Source organism: Gavia stellata, chromosome 1 (assembly GCF_030936135.1).
Source record: "Gavia stellata isolate bGavSte3 chromosome 1, bGavSte3.hap2, whole genome shotgun sequence".
NCBI lineage: Eukaryota > Metazoa > Chordata > Aves > Gaviiformes > Gaviidae > Gavia > Gavia stellata.
In genome coordinates this window covers 24,915,405-24,941,630 of record NC_082594.1, presented here as the reverse complement: position 1 = coordinate 24,941,630, position 26,226 = coordinate 24,915,405, and the positions used below count along the sequence as shown (strand labels likewise).

The 26,226-nt window shown below is 37.6% G+C and overlaps 1 protein-coding gene across 2 annotated transcripts in view; it reads right to left on the bottom strand.

Annotated features, from left to right (window-relative positions):
• The window catches only part of FRY (FRY microtubule binding protein), a 178,190-nt gene that overhangs the window by 17,188 nt on the left and 134,776 nt on the right, over positions 1-26,226 (bottom strand). Inside the window, exons 45-56 of one of the 2 annotated variants that reach the window (XM_059823308.1) lie at positions 25,705-25,802; positions 25,442-25,612; positions 19,246-19,386; positions 18,324-18,503; positions 17,090-17,251; positions 16,167-16,241; positions 14,953-15,123; positions 12,824-12,832; positions 8,900-9,100; positions 8,195-8,353; positions 4,510-4,673; positions 3,798-3,987 (exon numbers count right to left, since the gene is read on the bottom strand). In XM_059823308.1, coding sequence (XP_059679291.1) covers positions 3,798-3,987; positions 4,510-4,673; positions 8,195-8,353; positions 8,900-9,100; positions 12,824-12,832; positions 14,953-15,123; positions 16,167-16,241; positions 17,090-17,251; positions 18,324-18,503; positions 19,246-19,386; positions 25,442-25,612; positions 25,705-25,802 — 1,721 coding nt within the window. The remainder of the gene's footprint in view (positions 1-3,797; positions 3,988-4,509; positions 4,674-8,194; positions 8,354-8,899; positions 9,101-12,823; positions 12,833-14,952; positions 15,124-16,166; positions 16,242-17,089; positions 17,252-18,323; positions 18,504-19,245; positions 19,387-25,441; positions 25,613-25,704; positions 25,803-26,226) is intronic. The other variant, XM_059823300.1, reaches the window with a different exon arrangement.

The following is a 26,226-nucleotide window of genomic DNA, read 5'->3' as shown; positions in this document are numbered from 1 at the left end:
AAAAAATTTGAGGAAAGTGCTTATCTCAAAAAAAAACAAGAGCAAAAAAATTAAACTCAAAGTTCAGGAAATGTGGGAACATATAAGACATAAATAATAGGCAGTAAGATTTGATCAGAACAAATCATATAAAACTATTTAATTTTCATGAAAGGCTAGAATTTTCTATTAGGAGGTGAAGCAAATGTTATGTTATATATTAATTCATTTACTATCTTAGAAGCAAGGCAGAGAAACCCGGTCTAGAGGTAACTAGGTGTGCAAAACCATATTCAGAAGTTAATTATCAGCAGCTCACTGTCCAATTGGAAAGATAAATTCAGTAGGATTCCACTGGGGACTGTCTCAGGCACTAACCAACTCATTAATTAAAATACTGAATAATGGAATATGCAACATGCTTATTAAATGCATGGATGATTGAGCTGCAGGGGTTGCAAATTCCTTGGAAGCCAGGATTAGAATTCAGACTGATCTTGATAAACTGGGAAAGTGGTATAGGGAAAAGAAAGAAGGACAAGGTTGTACACCTAGGTTGAAACAATCCACAGAGCACATTCAGGATGGAGAATAACCAGGAAGGCAAAATTCTGTAGAACAAGATCTGCATACTAGATTGGGTTACAAGTGGGAAATAATTAACTGTATTCTATGGTACAGCAGTTAGCAGACAGAAGTTTTTAAACAGGAATACCTTCTATAAAACAGGTAATCCTCTTCTAGGCAGTGCTGGTAAGAACTTAGGCTGAAATACAGAAGCTGCACTTGCTTTTCAAGTAATACACAGACTAACTGAAAAGAACGCATAGCAACAGTGAGAAGTTTAGAAAATATGACTTATGGGGAAGGTTGAAAGAACTACGGTTAAATAAGAGAAGTTTGAGGCAGGTGAAGTCATGGTAATGGTCTTCAAATATAAGCAGCAACTGCAAAGAAGAGAAGTACCACTGTGTATAGAGCAAGAAGCCATGGGCATAAAACGCAGAAAGAGAAGTTTTCAAGCAATAAGGAGAGTTAAGCGTTGAACAACATTGCCTAGGAATGTTGTGAAGTTCCAGCTTAGCCTGAAGGTTAAGAACAGTCTAGAGAAAAAAGTTAAAAAACATTTGTCTGGAATGAAGGTTATAGTTGATGCTGTCCTGGGCAAGATAAGGAACATGAACTCTTCAGGTCCCTTCCAGCACACATCTACTCATGTATTTTAACAGTTCTAGTTTATTTTATGAAAATAACTTCCTCAAAGCATTTTAGTCATGGCTTCATCAAAAGCTGACCAGTCTACTGTTTAGATTCAAGAAAACATCTTCTTCCTTTACTGCTTTCCTTTTCAGATATTCTTAAAAGCAACAATCAATCTACAGCTAAGAAGATCTTGAACAGCGTTTTAAAGTAGTAAAATGTGAAACAGAGAGAGACTGTAGTTTGGTATCTATGTATATTACTTCACTAAATATATTTATTTTGCAATTACATGGACTATCAGTTGTGTAATTTATCATCTCAGCTATGTCCTTTGGGGTGCAGACTGCAGTGGCTGAAATCTTTCAAGCAAGGTCTGAATGCAGTATGTATTTTATGAAATGGCACTACCGTGAATAATAATGCTAACCACCAGCATATTATGAATAGGTATATGCCTGCATATAGTCGCTGTGCTTTGTGTCAATGTAAATAATAAAATATTCTCAGAACATTTTCTTCTTAACCTCAGGTTTCCTCTTCTGGGAAGAGGGAAGAGGATTTTTTGTAACAAAAGGGCTCGATTGTGAAAGCTACTTGCTAGCGCTCAAATCTACTTGTCTTGAAACTGGCTGGTTTGATGGAAGACATTTGATTTGATGGAATACAAACAGGCAGCTGTAAAGACAATCCAGAGATCTCTGAGATATGACTTGTTTACAGGAAAAGTACTTCGATAATTTCAGGAATTTTAAACAAGTTTAGCATGTTGTGGGCAAACGTCCAAAATACCATTAACTTGATGCAGACTGAAATGTAGGTGCCCTGGAAAATGCAGTTCTTTCACTTCACCAAGCATTTAGTTGACAGGCTGTTCCAAACAAGGATTTTGTTTCACAGTTAAATATTTTGGCAGTACTTTGCGTTGCAAGCCTAGCACACACTGCGCTTGTTTCCGAAACTTCCTGTTGGTGAGGGTCAAAAGTCTTTAAAGTTACCGGATGAGTAGCAAAGTCTGATGATGCAAACACAATACAATTCCAGACAAGCTGGGATCTTATGAAAAAAATCTGGGAAAATAATACTCCTATGTTTTAACCCTGAAGAGGAGAACAAAGCAATTTTATAAACTAAAAATATGGCTGTGACTCCAGATAAAAAATTCTGGTTTGTTGATACTATTAACACTTTTTTCTTTTTTTTATTACTGTTATTCAGGTTTTGCTGTTATTGAAAATCTTTTGAGAGCAGTTTTGTATCTTTCTCCTCCAGTATCAACTGAAGAAAATGAGTAGGCAATATCTTCTGAATATAGGGCAAGCACAACAGCTTGTGTGCATGCCAGGATGTGGAGTTAAACAGGTACTTTATAGGCAATGTTTAGGTCTTGCATTACACAGTATTATTTATTTAGTTTTCAGAAGTGTGCCACCAGTTCCTTTTCACCTCTTTAAAGAGAACAAAAGGATAAATAACTCTCAGAACACTTGAACAGGGCTATTAACCTCTAAGACTGACATAAGGTCAGAAAAGCTGAAATACACATCATGAAGAAACACAGGACTAATTTTCAAAGATGAACTGTTGTGCACTCAAGTCAGCACTGTTTTTTCTGCCTTCCAAATGGCTATTTATCAGTGTTTAAAAGAACGCCTGTCAGGCACCCATATTCATAGTGCTGTAATGTTTAAAGGAGGACACAGTGTGCAGCTAAAGAAGATATGCAATTAATTCCGGTGGAGCACAGAGGAAACAGGATGGAGAAAAGATTCGTATTGTATGATGCCTTGTTCTTATAAGGATAGTCTTAAAGATACAAAAAGATCTTGAGATTGTATATTTATTAGCAGGGTAAATAAAAAAATAATAAAAAATTGTTTACTCTCAGATCATGGGTACTTAAACTCTGCATGATGTTACCTGGCTGCTGTGTACACTGCTGCAGCATGCTAAACATCCTGCAGCTGCCTCATATAAAGCAGAAGAAAGAATTAAAAAAGGCTTTAAAACTAATTACAGGTAAAACCAGAGATAATTCCTTCGAACAGCTTGTACATTCGACTCCTTTTCTTTCTTATCTTTTTGCAAGATGCTTATCTTTGTGAGCATACAGTTTTAGAAAGGGGAAATGTATTTCTAGTCTTCAGACTCAATCTCTGGAATTCATGTTACATGATGGCAGCTGGATATTTCTATTCAGATGATTAGGTACAGAATATTTAATAATGTTGACATTTACAGAGGCATGGTTAGATTTCAACAGTTTGAGATGAAAGAACAGATTAACAATAGTTTGAGATGAAAAGGCTATTTCCTGTCTCTTGCAGTTATTGTTTCAGGCTGTTTGTAAAGTATTGAAGAAAATACTCTTTGAAGTGGATCCACATTTTATAATGTTATCTCCAAACCTGCAAGTATGAGATACATACTATTTTTATGACAAAACTGGTCCTAGAAGACAATTCTGCATGAAAATGTAGTATGGCAATTCTGCAGCATGCAAAATTACAATGGTTATATACCTAGTAGTTCATTACTGCTACTACTATCAAGAACCATCCTAACAGCCACACACAATCTAAACATTTTGATTTTGTATCTTAAACTTATTTTCTCACCTTAAACAAGGAAGAGAACACATGAAATGTATAAACTGCACAGGAACCATCGGAGTCGCACATGAGCTGGTTGATATGACTACGCCAGGCTTCTTCTGCATCATCACATGCTGCTGGCTGAAATGCAGCAAGGATGGCAGAAAAAAATGGTGAGGGAGGAGGGGAGGCATTTCGATCAACATCTCCAAAACTGAAGGAGAAAAAAAAAAGATGATGAAAGGAGAATACCAAGAAGGTGGCAGATAAAATATGCTATAACAGAGAGATATAATCACAGGACCAATTACAGCACCTTTCTAAAAATATTCATGAAATTTCAAATTACTTTTGAAGGTTGGCAAGATGTTTGCTACAATGAGAAAACCCTCCAAATCAGAATCCCTGTCTTCAGGCCATTAAGCAGTATTTCCGTTACTGTGAATCTTTAAAAATCCTTTTTTTCTTTTAACTAAATATATTATGTATATAATGACTAACAGCACAGATGTATGTACAAATCATATCTTGTTTTTCCTAGAAGGAAAATCTTGGGGTTTTTTGAGTTGTGTGATAATTATGCAGGTAATTAGGGCATTGTCTTCTCACTGCTCTAAACTCATGAGAATTTTATAACTCCTGTGGCCAAAATAGCCATTCCATTAACTAAACACCTTGTTACCACTTTGTTGTACAGTGTAAAAGAACTTTTATGAATAATAGCATACAGAAATACCTAGCAAGAGCAAATTGTTCCAGCCTGTCAACTTTCTCTTCAGTCTCTGTCATATCCAGACTAAGGCTATCACTGCATTCAAATGCTCCAGGGAGTTCATTTGTAGACCCCGAAAGGTCATCCTCGTGGACTGCTGTATCGTGTTCTTCATGTACAGCTTCAACCTAGGGGAGTGAATGATGATGTCTTAGAAAACAGCAAATTAGTAAGTTAATTCCACTAATAAATACAAAGCATTTAATAAAAAAACCCCTCCTGACAACATATTACATTGCACAGATAGAAAGCCACAGATTATAAATGACATGAATCAAGTTACACTTCTTCAAAAATACTGTATTTGCTTAACTTGCTGTCTTGGATCAATATTATTTTTAAGGCATTTCTTCAACTTAATTTGTCTAGCAAAGAATTTCAGATTTCAATGCATTTGGCAACATAGCAGGGAAGTATTTTTTCAGGAAGAAAAATAAAGTTCTTACTGTCAGGCTGTCCTTGTCACTTACCTCTTTGTAGTGTCCAAGAGTGTATTAAAACCTCTCAGAATATACTGAAAACAATCACTGTCTGGAAGACTATGCATTTTTAGAATTGAGAATTATTTTTAGCATATCATTTACATAATAACTTCCATTCAAGAGGAATCCAAAGCATTCTACAGGCCATTAAAAGGATTATGCTTTTTTTTTCCCATCCTTTTTCATCCATTAGCACCTAAAGCTCTTGATTTCTTTTTGAAACTTTCCAATTTCTCTTGCATTTTTAGTCTGAACAAATTTTGTTTCAGTTTTAACTTTTTTGGCTTTTGTCTGCATCATCCATAGCATCCTGAAAAGCAGTTCCTATAGGGATGACTGCAGTGTGTAGCTCAAACTCTTTACCATCTCTGTTTGGGCTATTTCATAAGGTGTGTGTTTGTGAATATATGCATATGTGCACATACATATATGTGTTGGGAGTTGGTAGGGAGGGAAATCTGTGGCAAGTGGAATTAAAAGAGAAAAGTGGCCCTCTGCAGGTTACCAGACCTGCCTGGATCCCACAGATAAATTCTGGGGATTTGCATTTCTAAAAATTAAACAAGACCTGTATCACAAAGGACAGGATCAGAAATTAAGTAGAAGAAAGGTTTTTTTTCGTTTGTTTTGTCTTCGAAATGAAAGGGATAGGAATATTCCTGAGTCCAGGGTGGATGAAATGAATCAGAGCACAAACCATCTTAAAAAGAGAAATGAAAGCTATATGGCTGAACTACCATAATAGGAGTCAGAGCAGTCGGCAAGAAGCATAAATGTTTCATGCTTCTTCAGGAAGTAGTTAGTATTAACCACTTTCAAATATGAAATATTAGCTTGAAAGAACTATTGGTTTGTCCACTGCAATGACAGTGTTTGTGTGAGGAAAACACATTTTGATGGGATAGGATAAGGGAGGAAGAAAGAGGAAGCAAACACCTCCCACCCAGTGGAGTCCAGTACGATGCCCAAAGAGCAAAATTAAAAAGTGGACTCTGAATATTCATGCAGGATTGGAGTACACTTCCAGAAATCGGTGAGTTAAGATAACTTGAAAAATATATAAAATAGCATCATCTGAATCTTTGTATCCCCCATTATCCACCACTGCCTTCTAATCCCTTACAAATACTATCTTAATTATTGTGACCACTATCTTTAATAGAAATAAGTTCAAGTAATTTCATACTGTCAACGATAATACCTGGATTTTGGCACTGAAACATTTCAGAAGAGGCCTACTTAATCAGTCTGTTGCTCTCATTTACTGCATCTGTTTAGAAGTTGAGGTGGTATTTTTGTTTGTGCTTATGATGCAACAAATAAACATTTTTATACAGCACTAAAGAAGTAACAAAAATTTTCCTCTGCATTGCTGACATACCATCAGCTCTCTGAAAATAAAAACTCAAAGGAAAAGAGAAACAGGAAAGAGCTCAGATTTTGTGTTATCAAATTAAGAAAAAATTACTTAGGTGCAAGTTGCAAGTTTTTTGACTAAAAATTGGATGACTTCTTCCTTAAAATAAATATAAACCCAGGCATTTTAATTTTGTTTATACTGACTCCAATTTGTTTTGAGTAAAAATACAGAAGTATGCATACTAGAAGAAAATACCTTTGAGGCAAAAAACACTAAGAAGGCATTTTGTGTAAAGTTTATCAGTTCAGACATCTTTGTAACACTGGCAAATCCCTGCCAACTTGGGTTATGTATTTCACCAATATCAAACCTGTCTCAGGACAAGCTGAATTTGCTTGTCAATCCCACAAGAAACTGCTATGATTTTACATTCTTATTTACTTTTTCCAAAGCTTTTCACTTTTTGATGAACACTGGTGCATGGGTACTGGGATGTTTAAGAAATTTTCACAGTAAGGATTCTAAAACCCCAGGCATATATGAAACTCATGAACTGTGATTTGCAATTCTTAATGTACATACCAATAACTACTGCTGGATGCGTGAGATTGGCCGCAGTCACCACCTGCAAACGTATCTGTTCTGACTGCAGCTTCCTGCACTGAAATTCTGCCAACTTCTGCTGCTTATGGTTGTTACATAACTTGTCTACCAACAGTTGTTTTGACAAATGATAATGAGTTTATCTTTTCTACAACCATTATTTTGGGAAGTTCCCCTCCTTTCCTATCCTTACCCACATTTCCCTCCTCCTGTCCTTTCTTCCTCCTGGGGAGGTTTCTGACACAAACAATTTGTTCAATATTCAGCACAATTCCAACCGCTTTTTCTATGACCTCTTCACTAGAAGTTTCCAGTACGTCTCCTATATGCAGTGCTAGCAGTACTGTATCAATTTTTTTGTGTAGCTGCATTTGGAGGGGACCAAGGGCAAGAACTGGAATGAAAGCTGATGATTACAGAAGACAAATATATTCTTCCCCTGCCCCACTCTGCAGAAGCCACCCAATTCAGACATGACAGAGAAAGCTGTACTGGTAAGGCTATATAAGCCCCCCTGCTTATATTTCCGGAGAGACAGTGAGAGGAGTAGGTTCATCTGATCTCCCACAAACAGGTATTATTAACAGAAAATTAAAGAAACCATTCCCACATTGATAATTATTTACCAACCTTACATTATGTTCATCTTCTGATACAATTGTCTGAAATAAACTGTGCTGAACATGGTTGTTGTATCCTTGCAAATCTTGCCTCCCCCTACCCCCGATGGCTTAATCTTGCCGTCATGAATTTAAAATTTCTGAGTGTCTGCCAAAAGGCAAGAACTGAATCCAGTGCACACAACTGTACAATAGGTTCCCACATACAAAAAAATCTCAGAGAATACACGCATACACCCACCACTTTAAATCAGCATGAAGAACAAAAGAGTATTCCCTTAGGGTTGTAACTTGTAACCAGTTCATGAATTTGTCTTCCAATGAGCTTGTAGTATCTTGGTGCATATGTAGTGCAATATACTCAAGAAACAATAAATAAAATCTTTTAATAAAGAAAGTGTAAGTAAAAAGGAAAGACTATGGATGTGCAGGAGCATATGAATGTATTGTACTATGCCATTCTATCCAGAAAGTCAGAATGTATTTGCTTTCACACATCAAACCCTTCATGAAAGTGTAAGTAAAATAAACTTTTAAAAGTGTTATGTAAAATACACTGCAGTTGAAAGTAAAAATGTATTCACCTTGGATCCTTCAGACACCTGGAGATTATTCATATCAGGCAAAGACACATCAAAGCTAGACGCTCCTATATTAAAATGGTGAGGGTCTGCTGAGGTTGTGTCACATGATGTAGAAAGTGAATCAATATTATTTGTATCCTCAGGGGAAAGAGTTATAATCTGTTTAAAAGACAACAAAAGCACAGAAGAACTGAGTATACAGCTGCCCTACCACACACTGCTTTTATGAACATGCAAAGCAGACATTGTCTTAAAGGGCAGTGACAGTGGCTCTCTTAGTTTGTACATATGGACATATCATAACCCTTTCAATGTGCCTATCATAAAAATTATATGCAAACATCCCAGAAGTGAATAATGAAAACCTAACACAGTTTACCAAACTGGTGTCTTGTCCTTTTTCTTTAAGTATTAGATACATCAGAAAGATTTACTACTGGCCATTTGCGCAAAACTGCCACAGAGAAATTTGTGGAAGAAAGGGCAAATAATCATATTTGACACGTCCTGTGTTTCAAACTTTGCATTAAAATTCCTGTTTACATTTGCAAATAAGGGGGAATCAAGCAGCGACAAAACACTGCATTGAGTGCCACAGCCCAATTTCAGCTGATTACATTGCACCTGGACAAGAGGAAACTAAAATAACCAGCTTATTTAAAAACAATCCCCTATCTATTCTTAAATTGCAAGTTTGCAACTTACTAGGTCTGAGTTCTCCAAGATTTGGCTGGTGGTCAGGTCCTCCTCCTCCGATGACTCATCGGAGTCCTCATGGTTCATCTTGTTGAGGCTGGGCGTGCTCCCTGAGAGCTGGCTCTCTTCCAGCAGCTGCATGTCACACTTGTCCAGGCTATCCAGGGACCGCCTGCGTACTCCCCAGTTGAAGTTGTCCATGCTCTCACCCTGAAATCAGAAATAGGCTCAGCTTCCTTGATTTGAAACTCATCGTATACAAACCACTAATCATTAGATCGAAGTTAGCTCAAGAAATATTTTTATATAAAAATATAATACAAACTTGATATAAACTTCATTTTGTTAAGCAATAATGTAACAGGAGCATTTATAATTTTCCAGCGCTTCACCTGGAGATAAGAGCAGAAGCATGGAAATGACAGTTAAATGAAGATTCATTCTTTTCAGTATTAGATGTTTTTCATGCATTTGCTGATTTAAGAATTCGTTTTTGTAAGTCCACGTATACACACACCTCAATACCAGTAGAGCAATGACAGGCAAAAGAAAAGTTTGGAAGCAATTTTAAAGGTTTTTTCCATGATGTTTAAAAATATTAGGAGCACAGTTCATAGAAATGGTTCAATTGCAAAACATAAGTTAAAGATTTTAGATTCTTTGCATTATATACATAACCACAATAATGAGTAGATTTGAATGAACCCTTCATTTACACACAAAATGTAAGAGCTAAAGCAGCAAACCTTTTGCAACTTTTATTCTAGGCCCATATTGCTTATTTTTGTAACTTGAATTTATTTTAATTATTTGAAACTATACTTTGAGAATAACCTGATTAGCATTGCCTGAGATGTCATGTTTTAAAAAGGACACAGTCGAATGGACCAAATAATTTTACATTGACTTTCAATTCTGATCCCACACACAGTTATATAAAGCCGAGTGCATTAAGCAAATTGCGTAACCATTTGTTAGGCTGGTGAACTGATACAAAGATCACTTAATTTGTGTCATGTATAAAAACGATAATTAGTTTTCCACCATTTTTCCATTTGTTTATGTATTTTCCAGTGGACTGTATACCTTTTCCCTAATTGTGCTAATTCTCTTGCTCCATTCTTCAAGTCTAGCCAGGTTTCTCTCCAGCAAATGAAGGAGCATGTCAACAACTGCTCCTGTCCTGGACCCGCAGAGGCCAAAGGGGCCTTACACAGCATGAAGGGTCTACCCAGAAGTATTCAGCCGCAGTTTTGGGTACTTTATCTAGGTGAAAGCCCTCAACCTTACATCATCATGGGATGGAAATTTATAGCGAAAAATGTTTCTTTTTAAGGTTCACGGTTGTTTAAAACAAGACCCTGTAAGATGCAACACTCTTCAACAAGCAAACCAACTGCTGAAAATTCAAGCTGGCAGTGATCTTTTAAATATGGTTTGACCAAAATCTAGTTCTGCCTAAAAAAATCATACGTATTATTATCAATTCACTGATTATAAGTATCTCCTGGGCTTATGCAGATTAAAATTATGTGCAATCATAGAGAAAGAGGTCTCAGTTCAGTAGGTCCCGTGAGCAGATTTGTAGTTTTAAACACTTGAATAATCCCCATTCAGGACTACTCAGAGATTTACTGAATAGGGACCAAACTGCATAAAGTGCAATTATTTCAATTGCAATCTTGCCTCCTTGAAAATCAACAAACTTGCACAAATAGAGCTTATTTTGCATCGTTGCCCTTTAATGCAATGGACTTTGGAATATGATTAGAAAGAGGGAAAGTTCAGTTTCATGACACTAAGCTCACCGTTCATGAACAAATATGAGGAAAAAAGAAAAAAAAAATTTTTAGGAAAAAGACAATCCAGAAATGCAGGAACTGTAATCTGCAAGAACATGCAGAACTAAGGAATGCACTATATGCAAGAGCAAATGAACATGAAATTGTTAGGAAGCCTGACACATTATTGGAAGAACCCTGTGTTTTCATCCTGGGACTGGGATCATGGGGTAGCTTTGTGCAGGATGAGAACAGAACACATCTAAGATTTAAGAAATTAGGTCTCTTTAAATCATAAAAATGACTGTTCAGTTCCCAGATATTTATTTTAACAAATTCTTTAGCTGTTCATCCTCCCCCACAAAGCCTGGAGGACACATTTGGCAATGAGACATCTTCCAGAAACACATCAGTTACTGAACTAACAAATGAGAAAACGACATAAATAAGCAAGCAAGCAAAGATGACCGTCATCACACCCTGATCCTCATGATGCCTAGTACAGCTATCAGTAAACTTTGCAGCCCATGTCTATGGGAATATTTCTTGTTGCAGTATTATTCTGCAATGTCTTAAAGAAGGAAGCCAGCAAAAAGAAGAGAGATGAAAAGGGACACTTCTAGGGCATGCAGTTAGAAGGGGGAGTTAATTAAAAGTGAGGGAAAAGGGTAAGAGAGATGAAACACAGTATAACCCAAATACCCATAGTATTTGGGTTAGCTTAAGCTTGCTACAGGGGCACCCAGAATCATACTGAATTTATCAAGTCAGTACATGTCTATGATGATGGAGTTGTTTTTCTAGTCTGTTTTAAGCAATCTTTCTTTCACAGTTAACAAGCAGGAGGGAAGATGTATTTGAGAAGCTGTTCATTTTTATATACAGCGGGAGCAAAGCTATCTCCTATCTGAAAAGCCACCAGTAACAAACATCAATTAAAAAGAAAACAATCACATATTATAAATGTGTCTGGCCAGCAGTGAGCAGGTACCACATAGGACTTCCTACAATCATCACCCTCTGGTAAAGGATGTGCCCTTGCAGCCAATTTAAACATTACGACAACCCAGGGTAAAGGAGAGATAACAGAAAGGGCAGTAAAAAGGGAGGTAACCCTATGTGGGGCAGAGCAGTGTAGCTCATCCATAAGGCTGGTAAGAATCATGCAAAACTTCTTTCACACAAGTTTTCACCGTACTGTATTGACAAAGTATGCAAAGTTAACAAAATCGCACAAATATTGTGGGGTATAGGCCAAAGTGTTGTGGAACTGCATAGTAAGGTACTATCTCCATATGTTTGTACCTTTTAGAGCACAAGCATATTGAGATAAAGATTTTTTTGGGGGGGGGTGGTGTGTTTGCATAACAGCTGATGTACAAACTATCAGAAACAAATACGCAAAATACTGTTGCTGCTGATTTTTGTATCATTTGTACAACTCATTACAATTCTCTATCATTTCAGTTCTCTCTATCCATTGATAAACTGCAAGTTTAGGTCCCGAACCGGCAACCACTAATACACCTTTTCAGTTTTCTTCACAAGGTAAATGAGTCCTGCAAAGCTGGTACAATTATGCAGCTGAATTAAATTAAGCTGTATGAATTAATTAATTTATTCAATTAAATTCAAGCTGGTAGGCAATGATGTAAACTTTCTGAAGAGGTCTCAGGTACCAGTTTTAGCAAGATGCTAACAGGAGCCAACATACCACAACTGAAAAGCTGGAAATTATATATAATGTGCCTATGGAAACAAATGGCCCAAACTTTACTATATCATAAATAATGAAGTTCTTCTTTTGTTTCTACATATTATTTATGCACAAAGATACTAAAGGGAGAAATGGCTCCATTTGAAAAATGCTGATACTAGAATTAAGGTATTTTAAAATTTGTGAAGACGGTTGAACATGTAAAAAACAAACTTAAAATGAAGCAGAATTTTTGAAGAAGACCTCAAAAATATTTGTAATACAAGACAAAAAATGAAGCATCTGTCAGAAGTGCAAGCACACGCACACCCACCCACTCACATACACACTGAAGAGGGGGAGGGCAACAACAAAACTATTATGTTATTCTATAATACAAGTTTGCAAGAAGGCATAACGTATACTGGCACATCTGAGTTCAAGTAGCATTCTTACCTGAAGTTCCTGGGTAGCAGATATAACAGATAGAAAAACAAATAGAAAGAATCTATGTAAAATTACTGTATTAAAGACATCATAGACAAACATTTGCCTACAATTGTAACTAATATTATCACAGAAGCTTCAACTCTTCAGCCTATCTTTTAAGTTTGAAAATAACCATTATTTGTTTTCACATCTTTATGAGATTTCAAACAAGTACATCTTGTGGTCTGGGAATGATACAAGCCTCACTGGCCTGTTTAAATCATAAGGTTTTTCTGGGAAGACTATTGTGCTCTTGCTAGCTTAAGTTTTCTAACACTGTTTTATTCATGTTTATGAATAGATCAAATTCAGACCTGACGTAAATGATACAGTTTCAACTCAGTCATTAGAAATGTAGCCTCTTACACCAGGTTTGAATTTGGCTGAAGTATCTATTTATTTAAACCAATAGTAAGTCAGTCTGGACTAAGCCTTGGAATGCAAGGTCTCAGATTCATGGCAATTTAAAAACTGTTAAGTAAAAGACTACATTTTTCATTTTACTTCAAATAAAACTAGCTTAGTATCTCTTCCATGACTGACTTAAGACAATTAGTATATTGATTAATTTAGGCCTCAGTCTTGAAGTTAGTCACACGTATATAACAAATCTTTGCAGGGTCACAGTCCATGAAGGTAAACTCATTTTGATAGGAATTGTTCTGCACAATTCTATATAATCTGTATATGGCTTTAACTGGTGAAGAGAAAGAAGAAATTTTTGAATTTCACTGCACAAAAAATTATCATGTGTTATTTAGTCAAAATTGCAGTCCCAAGCCCTTGCAATATCTTGAAAGCATTTAATGACACAGAAATGATTGCAGCTGGTATACTTTTTGACAAACAACCTGGCATTGCTGTTTTATCATTTATCATTGTTTGGAACATTAAAGTTCCTTCATAATATTTGGCTAATGTATTTTCAACCATTGATGCCGAATGCTTTTTTTTTTTTTTTTTTTTTTTTAGCAAAGTCATGGGTAGCTGTGAGCCAAAATTACTATATTTTGATATAGAGATTCCTGACTTGGAAAATATGGACTGTGACATCTCTTTTCATTCCTTCATCCTTTCTCTTCATTGGAAAAAAAATTTAAATTCATGAGTTTACAACTGAGGGGTCTGTTTACTTTAAAATTATTTTACTACTGTAATTCAACTAGGGAGAAAACTGATTATTTCTTCTTGTACACATGTTCTTCTCAGGGATAAGAGTGATGCCTGAGAGAATTCATGTTAAAATCAAGACCAGATTATGACAAGACAATTTATTAAACTGTTAGGTTTGCAGAACATGTGCACCTTAAGTACTTCAAAAGAATAACAATTTCTGAACTTTTAAACAGCAACAAAATTGCTAGACTTGCTTGGCAATGGATATTAATTTTTGGCCCTTCCCACCCAAATAGAATGAAATACTCCAAGTTTGATATAAGCAAGGTTAAAGGGTGTAGCCCCCCAAAATCCAACAGTTCTTCAACTTTTTCCCTTCAGCAGTTTCAGCTCAAGGTGAGCTGACAGGCTTCACCTGTCAAGACTTGATCTGGGCCCTCAGGGTTCTGTTCAGCTCCTGCACAAATGATGAAATCACGGACACCTAAGCAGAGTGGAAGGTACATCTCTCTAAGCGTTAGTGATTTCATCAGCAGTTGCAGGAGTAACAACAGCCTGAAGGCCTGAATTCATGTTTTGGAGGGTTACTCTTGAACCAACAGATTTGGAACAATGTCATTTTATGGGTTTTTAATCGGCAAATATATTTTTGTCAACAATTTAGGCCTTTAAAAATTGTATTTAAAATAAATTCACTTAAAAGTAAATTAACTGGAAAGGTACTAGAACAGAGGCTTTATCTTCCAGTACAGTTTTGCAGTGTTTCCTAAAGCAGATTCAGAGAGGAAGGGTGTGGTAGTCTCTTGCTGTTATGCTACTGAAATAAACACTAAGTGAACATTATAAATAATCTGAACTCAAAACTAAGTTTATAGTTATATACAGTTAAAGTTTTATGTTACAAGAAGAGTAAAGTGTTTAGTAGAAAGAATATCAAACTGTTTTAATAAAAAAGCTGTTTCAGAGAAAATATACTGTACCTCCCCATCTTCCAGCTCAACATCTAGGAAATCAAAGTCCCTAAAGACTCTGAACTGTTGTTCACTGTTTGAATCATCCATGTTCTCCTGCTCCCTTGTTCCGTCTTCTGAAGACACCAAGCTCGTCTGGTGCTCAATCAGATCCAAATCACCACAGGAAGAAAAAATTACCTACAATTCAAAGGATTTCTCTTGTAACAAAATGCTCCCTCTGGTTGTTTCTTCCTAAAAGCTGTAATTGGTTATTCGGAAGACTGTATTTCCAGTACACACCTAATTCCTTCACTGAGTATTTTTAGAACACTCTTTATTATTTATGTTGGACAGGTGCCTTCAGATTAAACTTGTACAAAGAAACAACTTCATACTGCAGGAACACGTCCAAGAATATTACAGCTACCTCCTAATGGCTGCAGATTGATGTTGCCTGGATGTTTGTGTACATTTATAGGAACAAAATTCAGAGAACTTAGCAAAGAAAACACTGTCAAGGGGATGAGGTAGTAAGTTCATAAAAAAATCTCTAGTTAAAAATTATGTTCAAAAATACGTCAAGATTAGAAAATACAACAAGCTATATTTTTTCCTTCCCTACTAACTGTAGTTGCAATTTAGTTGTGAAAATGCAATGGTCCCCGTCTTGCAGAAATTAAGGACTTGTTCACCGTAATACAAATGGCATACAACATATTCAAAAACATTCAGAAATTTTCCTTTCTCTTTAGAAAATATTTAATTACTATTTTAAGGGCTTCCTACAGTGGATGATCTATTGCCCATTTCCTGGCACCAGATCATACTAATTTTTAAAGAGTAACATTAGAACTACTATCTAATGGAAAAATCAGACACACACCCCCACCCCGTTTTATTTCTGTAATTTAATTTTTTACTTGATAAAGGCTCTAGATTGGTAATATCAGAGCTCATTACTCTCTACCAACTAACCTGGCATAAGTAAAACCTATAGCATCACAGATCTCTTACAGTAAAACTGTATGTAGCTCTGTAAGTAAATAGTCCTTAAGGGAGAGGGCCATTCACTCACTGGTCTATATGCTGAGAAATGCAGCGTGGGCCAGTACAAACGACAATGATAGTAATGTGACATGAAACTATGCAAATCAGGTCAGCAACTCTGGGAAACAAAGTTCTTCACTTTCAAAGTTTAGGACACAATGAAACAAAGAAATGGTCAATACAAGGCTACTTACTGAAGGGTTTTTACTCAGCCCAACTTCCTGACCACACAGAGAAAGGACATGCACCAGCTTTTCCTTTGTCCTTTTCTAGAAAACAAGACGTTTCTCAAGTGAGCTTTTTTTTAACCACCCATTCTCCTGGTAGCTAGAAACATATATTAATAATTTTTAATTAGGAGGAACAAATCAAAGAATTACTCATTAAGTGCTCAAAGGGTTGCTTTCAGAGCAACTATGCATACAAGAAAATATAAAAATAGCTGTTAATGATTTTGGTGTTTATTATTTTTAAATTAGCCTATTAATTCTATTAAGCGTAATAAGGAAACATTGGATCTTGTGCACATCTTCAAAAGAACAGCTCAGAAGCTTAAAATGAAGCACATGCATAATTATTTTTTGCAGAATTGGGCCTGAGTCACTGCTATATAATCTGCTATATTCAAAAAAAAGCAATAAGTACATTTAATCTGCATGGTTTTATTTTAACTGGCAGATAACCAAAATCAATACGGTAATCAAAAATCACTTCTAGGAAAATTGTTCCAAGGAATTCTTTCTACCTGATTCCCCATGAAAACAACACTTAGAAAGTTGCACGTGCTCTCTATCTGCTCTCCTTGCTAATATCTGAACTCACTTGTCATTCTTAGCTAAAACTGACCTAGGGTTAGAGGTCTTAAAGAGATGTATTTCCTACAGATTGAAAGAAAACTACTGGCTGGAGAGAGAGACATAGCTCCGTCCATTTCTGAGTCCAAGAAAGACATTTAGCACACACAGTCAGTCAGATGCTGTGCTGCCACTGCCCCAGCCAGCCAGGAGCACTGCGTAGGGGACAGAGGGCACAAGCATTTAAGAATTTAGTGTGTGTTAATTCAGCTGCTCCGAGTGCAACTTGTTAATGAATAGTGGGCTACTTTAAAGGAGTTTACCTGAGAGTACTGAGGTCTCTTCCAGCTCACAGGAACAAGGACATTGGAGTTAGATCCTGATGAGGTTGAAGAAGTGCTTCGGGTGACAGCCATGGCTCTGGGTTTACCATCTCGTCCAGAAGAACTCTGCAGCTCATCATACCGTCTCCCAATAATTGGAGTCTTAAATAGAGAGTAATTATTCACTAGTAGTATGCTCCAGGATGAATTTATAATGGGACATATTACTTCAGCTGCAGGAAAAGATTACTCTGAAGATCATACACAGGGATAAAACAAGGAGTGCACCAAATTTCATGTCACTTGGTATGTATGTTATTTTCCACTGTGAACATCTCGGTAACTATTGCCATACCTAGTAGCTAGTGCTTATGCTCATGAATAGCTAATACCCAAAGCAACTGTCAAACTAGTTTGTAACATAAGAAGCAGCAACCCCCCCAGAAACTTATGAAATTTATTTCAAATCCACATTTCTTGCACATGTTTTTAATGGGTTTTTCCTAAGAGTGCTGAGCACTCTGGCACTGTTCCAAAACACAGCAAAATGCTTTCTTGGATTGATGATACAATGCTGAGCATTTTCTAGAACTATACCTTCATGAAACAACAAGAAGAAACTCTTTATACAAACAGTACAAAATGCCTTTTTATATTTCCTTTTAACCCAAAGTCTCACTATTATCTATATGAAAAAAACTATAATGCTGCAAAGTCATGCAGGTTCATAACTATAGAGTGAGTTGCCCATTAAAGTCAATAGGACTATTCAGTTCTATAAAATTAAAAGGTGTACAGGGTTTGCAGGATCAAGACTGCTGTAAAAGAATTCAGTCAGAAATCAGAAAGTACTCCCTTAAAGGACATACTTCTATGTTTAACAGTTACAGAGAACATTGACATCCAAGTATAAAATGCTTGGAGGGGCATTTTATACATATAGTATACTTATATATTACAGTTGACATAATTGCAACATAGCTTTTCCACCAGTTAATTTTAAACACAACTAATAATTCCTTCCCCCAAAAAATCTAATGAAAAACCACACAGAGCCCTCCAGCATTGGTCATTAAATATGTCACTGTGGATCGAGAAGAATTTAAGAGACTTCCAGTTTTGTAATTTTACTTTCTTTCCCAGTTTTTCAGCTTTCTTAAGGAGCTACCACACACGTTTTAGGATTATCAAATAACAGAAGTAAGGCTTTAAGTAGCAGAATCACAAATAGTACCTCTGAAATATCAAAATGAAACTCTAAAGTCTTCCCTGGTAGCTCCTTGGAGGCACTGTTCCACACTCGATGTATTTCCATTTTTGAAAGATCGCTGTGTTGATAGGATGGTAAAACTAAACTGGCAGAACGAGAAACTACCAACTTCAGGATATTCAAGGCTTCTCTCCAGTGAATGCTCTAGAAATAAGTATATTTAATCAGCAAATGGAAAGAAAGATCCACACACATTCAAGATTATTTACATTTTACAGCCATATTTTTTGCCACATAATAAAAATGTGGAATTGGAATATTACTATTCTTTCTCTCTCTTGGCCACTGACAAGGTAGGTATTTGCAGAATAATTTCAACAGCAGAGGCCAAGACTTGGCTAAGGTGTCATCGTTAGAGAACTGACCTGTAACCTGGGAGACCTGAGTGCAAGGCCAACTTGGCAAAAGATTTCAAATCTCCTACCTGAGTGCCTTAATCAGTATGAATAAATATAAGAGCCATTGCAGAATTTCCATTTAACAGAAAAGTTGACACAGGCTCTTTACAGCTGTGAATTCCTTGCAGAAATATGTATTTTCCACTTGCCAAGAATTAGGTGCAGAAGCCTCTGAAGGGAAGTGCTTATGCCACGTCTCCCTAATGCTAATAATTAAAAAAGAGTGGTCTGTCAGGCTCTGCCTGGTATTAAGCTTGCTCCCGATGTAGTGCAGCTGCAGCCTAACCCTTCCCACACAGTGAACGCACAGCTGGGCAGCTGGGGATGTGCAGTCTATTAGTCATCAGGCTGTTTATAAACTAGATACCACACTGGACAGTTGCAGGCCTCCCTGCTAATCTAGTCTTAAATTCTTATAAAGAAAAACAACTTATGGTAGTAAATACTGCTAAGTTCCTATGTCAATATAAAGAAGATAAGGTATTTACCTGTACATATTTTTCAATTGTTTTTAGCACTTCCATGTTAAACTGTTTCACAGGAATAGCTGACAGGTCCATATAACTAAGAAGACTGTAGATCATCTGTAAGAGGGACTGTTGCATACTGGGAAGGCCCTTTTCTAGTAGCTGTTAAAAAAAAAAAGTGAAAATAACTAAATTTTGAGACATTTCTTCTTATGCAAAAAGCTGCTAGTTTCATGAATACCATTTGTACTGTTAATCTCTCTTCATTCACTGATTTTGCAATGCCATTTTACAATCATTTTACAAGTGATGATGATACAAGTGCGAAATAAAAAAGAGCTTTAACTTGGGAGCCAAATACTAGCCTGTTTTGATAATGAAACATACATTTTATATATGCCTGCCTTAACTTATCCAGAAAACACATTCAGCAGTTGAGTAAACTGGCAGGTAAAATTTACACTGTAATTGGGGAAGCACATCCAATAAAAACAGGGGAGTATCTTTTTATTTCTACCTTTGCTGAAAGTCAGTGAGAAAAAAGAAAACATGCTGAAGAAACAAAACTACTACTATTCAGACATCAATTTATATTTATCCAAATATACTTCGCTGCCAGTGCTCACTGGCTGTAACTGCCAAGGAAGCATGTTCTGTTAAGGAGGAGACGGAGTCCCTGGGCTCTCTTACTGTAGAGGCTAATACAAAAAAGGGCTTGATCTAAATCCTGGAATTTTGGAACACCTGGGTGTAGATCCTGGAATACCACAATGAACCTTGGAAATGCAACTGTGCTCATATATATACATGACAGCAATTCAGGAGGTGTACAGACAGATGTGCTATGTTTGCACATGTGTGTGAAATATCTCAGCTGAAAATTTCCTGGAAGGTAGAACGTTCTTTCATTGGTGACAGGTCCTGTCCCACCCCACAATTTTCAGAGGCAATAAAATGTTACTGCTGGAGGTTACCAGAGGCTCAAGACTAGACTCTATCCTTCCATTCAGGACATCAAAAAAGTTCTTCTAAGACTGGTTACTAGAGATATTAGGATCTAGAAAACAATTATTTATAAAATCTCTATGTTGTCTCATGTCTTCCATCAAAAAAAATTTCAACTGTTATCCAAGTGGAGTCTAGTAATTTATTAGAGGCCCTTGCTGGCCTGAATGACAAGACTCCTTTTTATTGAATGAGAAGACTTCATGCCAGCCAAAATGGAATGATCAGTTAGGACACACACCTATCTCATCCTGCTAAATATCTTCTGATTTCTTTTATCAGTAAAAGTGAGTAGTAATTACTGATTCATAAAACAAAGTAGGCAAATTCCATTAACAGCACAATAGATGAAACTCACTACACTTGATCTATTCCTCTACAAAAAGACAGCAAGAATTTTTACATTAGAGTTACTACATGGCAACCTGCTTCAGCCCATGGATACCTTTACTGAGAGATAAAATGTGCTTAGCGATTCTTCTTCAAAACAGGGTTATAGCCTTTTTCTTGCCTTCCATTAGGATCTTTCAATGGAAGGTTTGATTTGACTCGGTAACAGTGGTGTTCCCCAGGGAACAGTACTGAGTCCAATCCTGTTCAATATATTCATCAATGACCTGGATGAAGGGATAGAGTGTGCCCTCAGCAAGTTTGCTGATGACACAAAACTGGGAGGAGCGGTGGACACACCGGAAGGCTGCGCTGTCATTCAGCATGACCTGGACAGGCTGGAGAGTTGGGCAGAGAGGAACCTGATGAAATTCAACAAAGGCAAGTGTAGGGTACTGCACCTGGGGAGGAATAACCCCATGCATCAGTCCAGGTCAGGGGCTGACCTGCTGGAGAGCAGCTCTGTGGAAAGGGACCTGGGAGTCCTGATGGACAACAGGATGACCATGAGCCAGCAGTGTGCCCTTGGGGCTAAGAAGGCCGATAGCATCCTGGGGTGCATCAAGAAGAGTGTGGCTAGCAGGTCGAGGGAGGTTATCCTCCCCCTCTACTCTGCCCTGGGGAGGCCGCATCTCGAGTACTGTGTCCAGTTCTGGGCTCCCCTGTTCAAGAAGGACAGGGAGCTGCTGGAGAGGGTACAGCAAAGGGCTACAAAGATGATTAGGGGACTGGAACATCTTTCTTATGAGGAGAGGCTGAGGGACTTGGGTCTTTTTAGTCTGGAGAAGAGAAGACTGAGGGGGGATCTTGTTAATGCTTATAAATACTTCAGGGGTGGGTGCCAGGGGGATGGGGCCAGTCTTTTTTCAGTGGTGCCCAGTGACAGGACAAGAGGTAATGGGCACAAACTTGGTCATAGGAAGTTCCGTCTAAACATGAGGAGGAACTTCTTGACTTTGAGGGTGGCAGAGCACTGGAACAAGCTGCCCGGAGAGGTTGTGGAGTCTCCTTCTCTGGAGATATTCAAAACTCGCCTGGATGCATTCCTGTGCAATCTGCTCTAGGTGAACCTTCTCTGGCGGGGGGTTGGACTAGATGATCTCCAGAGGTCCCTTCCAACCCCTATCACTCTGTGATTCTGTGATTCTGTGATTACTTCCTTGTAAATCATTTATATGATCCAGCACATCAACTGGTATACCATTTCAGTGTAGGAATAAAGGATTAGAAGAAACTATCTGGATGAGAGAAAGAATTTTTTTTGTTCTCTGACAGAGGCTACTGCATTATATAATCACTTTTGTGATAGGAAAAGGAATTCTTGGGAAATAATGGGAATTTTGTCTCCATTGCTGGTCAGAAAGCTGTTTGAGGAACTTTACCTCTGAAAGCTTCTAATTTCTATTCCAGTTTGCATAAATTTATTGTCAACAGAATCCTTTGACTTAAACAGCTCTTGCCCCTCAAACTCAAAACATTTGTGGACTGTGGCAGTTTTCACTTGTTCAGATGAGTATATGTGGTGGTTGATAGTCCAAGTGTGTACTTAAACACATCATGTATTTGTAACAAGAAAGAGTATTTCCGTTTAAAAAAAGAACAGCAACTTTAAAATGCATTTAGTATGATAAGAATTCTTTTGCTGCCAGAAGTAACAAAAATGGCAGCAAGATGGAGTTGTGGTAACATCATTTGGATCAGCAAGTTCCAGGACAAAGTGTTTCCATTGTATTCTGTATTTGTAAGAAGAAATCATACCTGTTCTCAGTCTTTTTTTTTTTTTTTTTTTTTTTTTTTTTTGACTCTGGTCCATATGAACTGTTTTGAAGAATTGTGGATTCCTCTCTTCTTAGTGTGGGGTAACTATTTGGGTCTTATCCGGGTTTAGGGATCCACAGTCTGTTAGCAACATTTGTCCCTTTCCTGAAGCAGCAACTAACCTAGAACTAGGTGGAAAGCAGAGCCTGCTTCTCCAGGGGCTTCCTTGCCTGGGCTGGCTGCTGCTGGTTTATGTGGCTGCCGGGGTGCTACCACAGAAGACAGTTCCCTTTGCCCCTCCAAATCTGGCAGCAGGTGAGAAGAGATACTCAGCTTTTAGCTATGTTAGTCAGTCAAACAAACATTTTCTCTGTCCACTGAGGAAATAAAGAAGGCATTTCACAAGCCATGTCTGATAAGCAAGCTGTTAGTGGGATAATGTCTGACCTAGGACATTCTTTCCCTTGCAACACAGATGTTTTAATCTCTAGTGATTCCTTGGTTTTGAACAGGTTATGAACGCTCATGGTTCTATCACAAGCAATCCTCTATCTAACGTGGAGGAGGAGGAAACATCTACGATGAGCACACTACTATTCACTACAGGGTTTCTTGTCCCTTCTTCTGTAATAGCATTAGCTATTTAAGTCCAGGCATGACCCTGGACTTAATGAATCCCTAGTTTAACATATGACCCATGTCAATTCAGATATGCTCCTAGAATGATTGTGCTATCATGGTATAAGGTTGATTTTTAAAAATTAATATGCTAAAATCTAACATAAAATCAAAGTAAGCTTTCAGTAATGTGTTTGTATGCTGATTTTGGTAGTAGAGGCTCAAAGTTCTACTGCACTATTAAACAGTGTTTTTTCCTCATCTGTAGACTGAGATCCCCAAATATTTTTCTAGAAGAAATTATCATTTTTCAAGGATGGAGGTGTAATATGTAAAACTGAGTACGGAGCACTGCTTGTCACTGTAAGGTTTGGATAAGAACACAGTTGAAACGTCTTATTTTATGCCAGGATCATACCCCTAGCTGACAAGCAATTATCTGCCATCAAATAGGTTAAATGCAAATTTTTGTCTCAATAGCAATAATTGAAGCTTTTACCATCTGCTGAGAGCATTTGTTCTCATAGTCTTGATAATTTGTGGTACAAAGTCCCCTTCTGAAGGTATACCTCTGTGTTTGGAGGGGTCACTGTTGCAACATAGATTTCCTTTGTTATTCTTAAGCACTGCATGTCTCACAATTTCCCTCAGGCCCAGGCACTGGGGACTGAGCCAGGATTGTTAAAACTCGAGGCTCTGTAACCAACGGTTATAACATTCAACTGCAGATTGCCCAGTGGGGCTGTTAACCCATTTGGCTTTACCTATTGACAGTATATCCCATAGTCAGTTTATAGGAGACAGAAGCACATTGTTTACCCTGGTCTGGGGATTAACTAAGAAGAAAAGGGGAAACATATTCTGAATGCTGGAAGAATCTTTTTCATGGCCACAGCAGGTCGAAGAAGATGGTTTGTTGTCTTTTGCTCCTCCTCCAGATTGGCTGCTACCCTATGCCCATGCAAATATTCCCCAGACATGACTCAACAGAGCTGCAGTCAATGTAAATACAGAGAAGAGAAGTCATGCTTACTACTCTGTCATCCTGCAATGATAGTGCTATGTGAGGAATGTGCCTTAATTACGATCAAAAACCTGCCTGACTTGCTGTTAATATAGTAGCGTGGTGCCAATCTAGGGGGGAGTGCAAAGAGTCTCCAGATGAGTGTCTAAGGCCGTTTTGAGGGGAGCAAGATCATGTGCAATGACCTTTGTGGAGGTGCTGCAGCACTAGTAACTGTACATAGGGAACACAGAGGGGCAAATGCTATCCTAAGGCTGGGAAAGCAAAGGAGAAAGAGATTAAACCTAAATTTTTACAGCATTTGTTTATTAGGAATAAAAGTTTCTGCTGTGAAGGAGGCACGTGACTCTGGAGAGTGTTTGAAGGCCTAATAGCTCTTCAGAGTCTTTGAGTTTGAAAACAGACTGAAAAACCTCAGGGTCCTGTTTTAGTCTCCTACAGGAGAGTCATGGCTTTCACCATCAGTCAAGATCTGATATGATTGTTTACTTAGAGCCTTCATGTGCAAACAAGGTGAGTACTTGCAGCTTGAGGCAGCAGGTCCGAGTTTGCTCTGAAGTCTGAGTGAATGTGGGAGCACAGCCTGGCCTCTCAGGCTTTTGAAAATCTGTGGATAGCCAGTATCAGAGATGCCTGCGGAGTTCCTGTAGATCCTTTGGCAGAGGGGAGAATGAATCTGCTCCAAAAAACAAAGCTGCTCTAAAGAAGCTAGTGAATTTATGTCATGAATACAGAACTGCCTTCTCCCTGGATGAGCGGGGAGACTGAAGGCATCTCACTGCAGCATAGAAGTGAAGGTATAAATCTGAGAAGTCTACAAGAAAATGGTGTCCTGATACTGATCTGACACAGGCAGCAGAAGATCAAGTGACCTTAAGCTAAAGAGCAGAACTGAGCCTTGGATCAACAGTAACAACACTGCATCAGCTCTATATTCCATGCGTGAGAAATGTTAGTAGTAAGTGATGAGGACAGGGGGAAAACCTGGGCAGCAAGATGATCCCAGTCAGTGTTAGAGGAATGCATACAAATTTATATTGAGAACCAGATCATTATATAGCAGATGATATCTTATTTATGCTGCTAAACTCCTTCTGGAAGTAGTCCTTCTCCAATTTTTCTCAGTGGGTTCTAAATAAATGTTGTCCAGTTTCTCTCTCTTCCACAGTGGAAAATCTGACTGGCTGATGAGTGAAGCTGCTTTAAGATGTATCAGCCCTGCAGACCTTTGCTGGCTTTTGTTTTAGTGTTCAGTATTGATTTCTTATAGTAAATCCCTTTCTTTCTGCTAATTTCTGCTTTTTACTCTTAATTATAACTACAGCTACAGAGAGCCCCCAGTAATCTGCAGGCAAACTTCAGCTCTTTGGGTTGTTAGGCAAAAGAAGAGTTAAAACAGTAAAAAAATCTTTGAAAACTTACCTCAGCCAAATACATAACCATACTCAAAGTAATATCAGCAAATGCTTCATGAAGGTAACGGCAAACCACATTTACCCACGTAGCACAGTCCCTTGTATAGCTGTGTGTTTTATAAAGGGTCATGACATGTGCAAGATTTGATAGCTTGGGGTTCTTCTCCTCCAAACAAACCTAATTAAATATAAATGTCAAAACACATTAAGAACAAGGCAACTGCATTTGCAGGTTTTGAGGATGTACAAAACAGTAAATAACTTTGATACCTGAGCAATCCTTTCGGCTATATCTTTACAAAACTGGTTTGGGCTGTCAAAATGCTGAATTAAATGGGGCAGGAGACACAAAACATTCAGTGGAAATCCTAGAACAGGAAAATAGAGAACAAAATGTGTATTTCGGACAGCAACAGCCACAGCGATCTTCAAGTTGGTGCTTCATGGGAGGTCACGGTTTCAATATTACATTAGCTGCAAACTCACACAGACTCTATCAAGTTGTTCACGCCACTGGCCATGCCACATTTGTCTTAAAAGGGGCTTAATTTGAAAATCCAGTATATCATTTAGGCAACAGTACTGTTATAAAGCACGAACCTCTTTCTGCAAACGCTACTGCACAAACAGGTATTTACAGGACAAAATATCTCACAAAAGCATATTTTTTACTTCTGTTAGAGAGTATGTTTATCTTTTCCACTTAACTGGCTTATTGACAGTCTTAACTGGTGGCATTTTCATTACTGCTGCTAAAACACAAAAAGAAATTCAGTGAGTATTGATAAATGA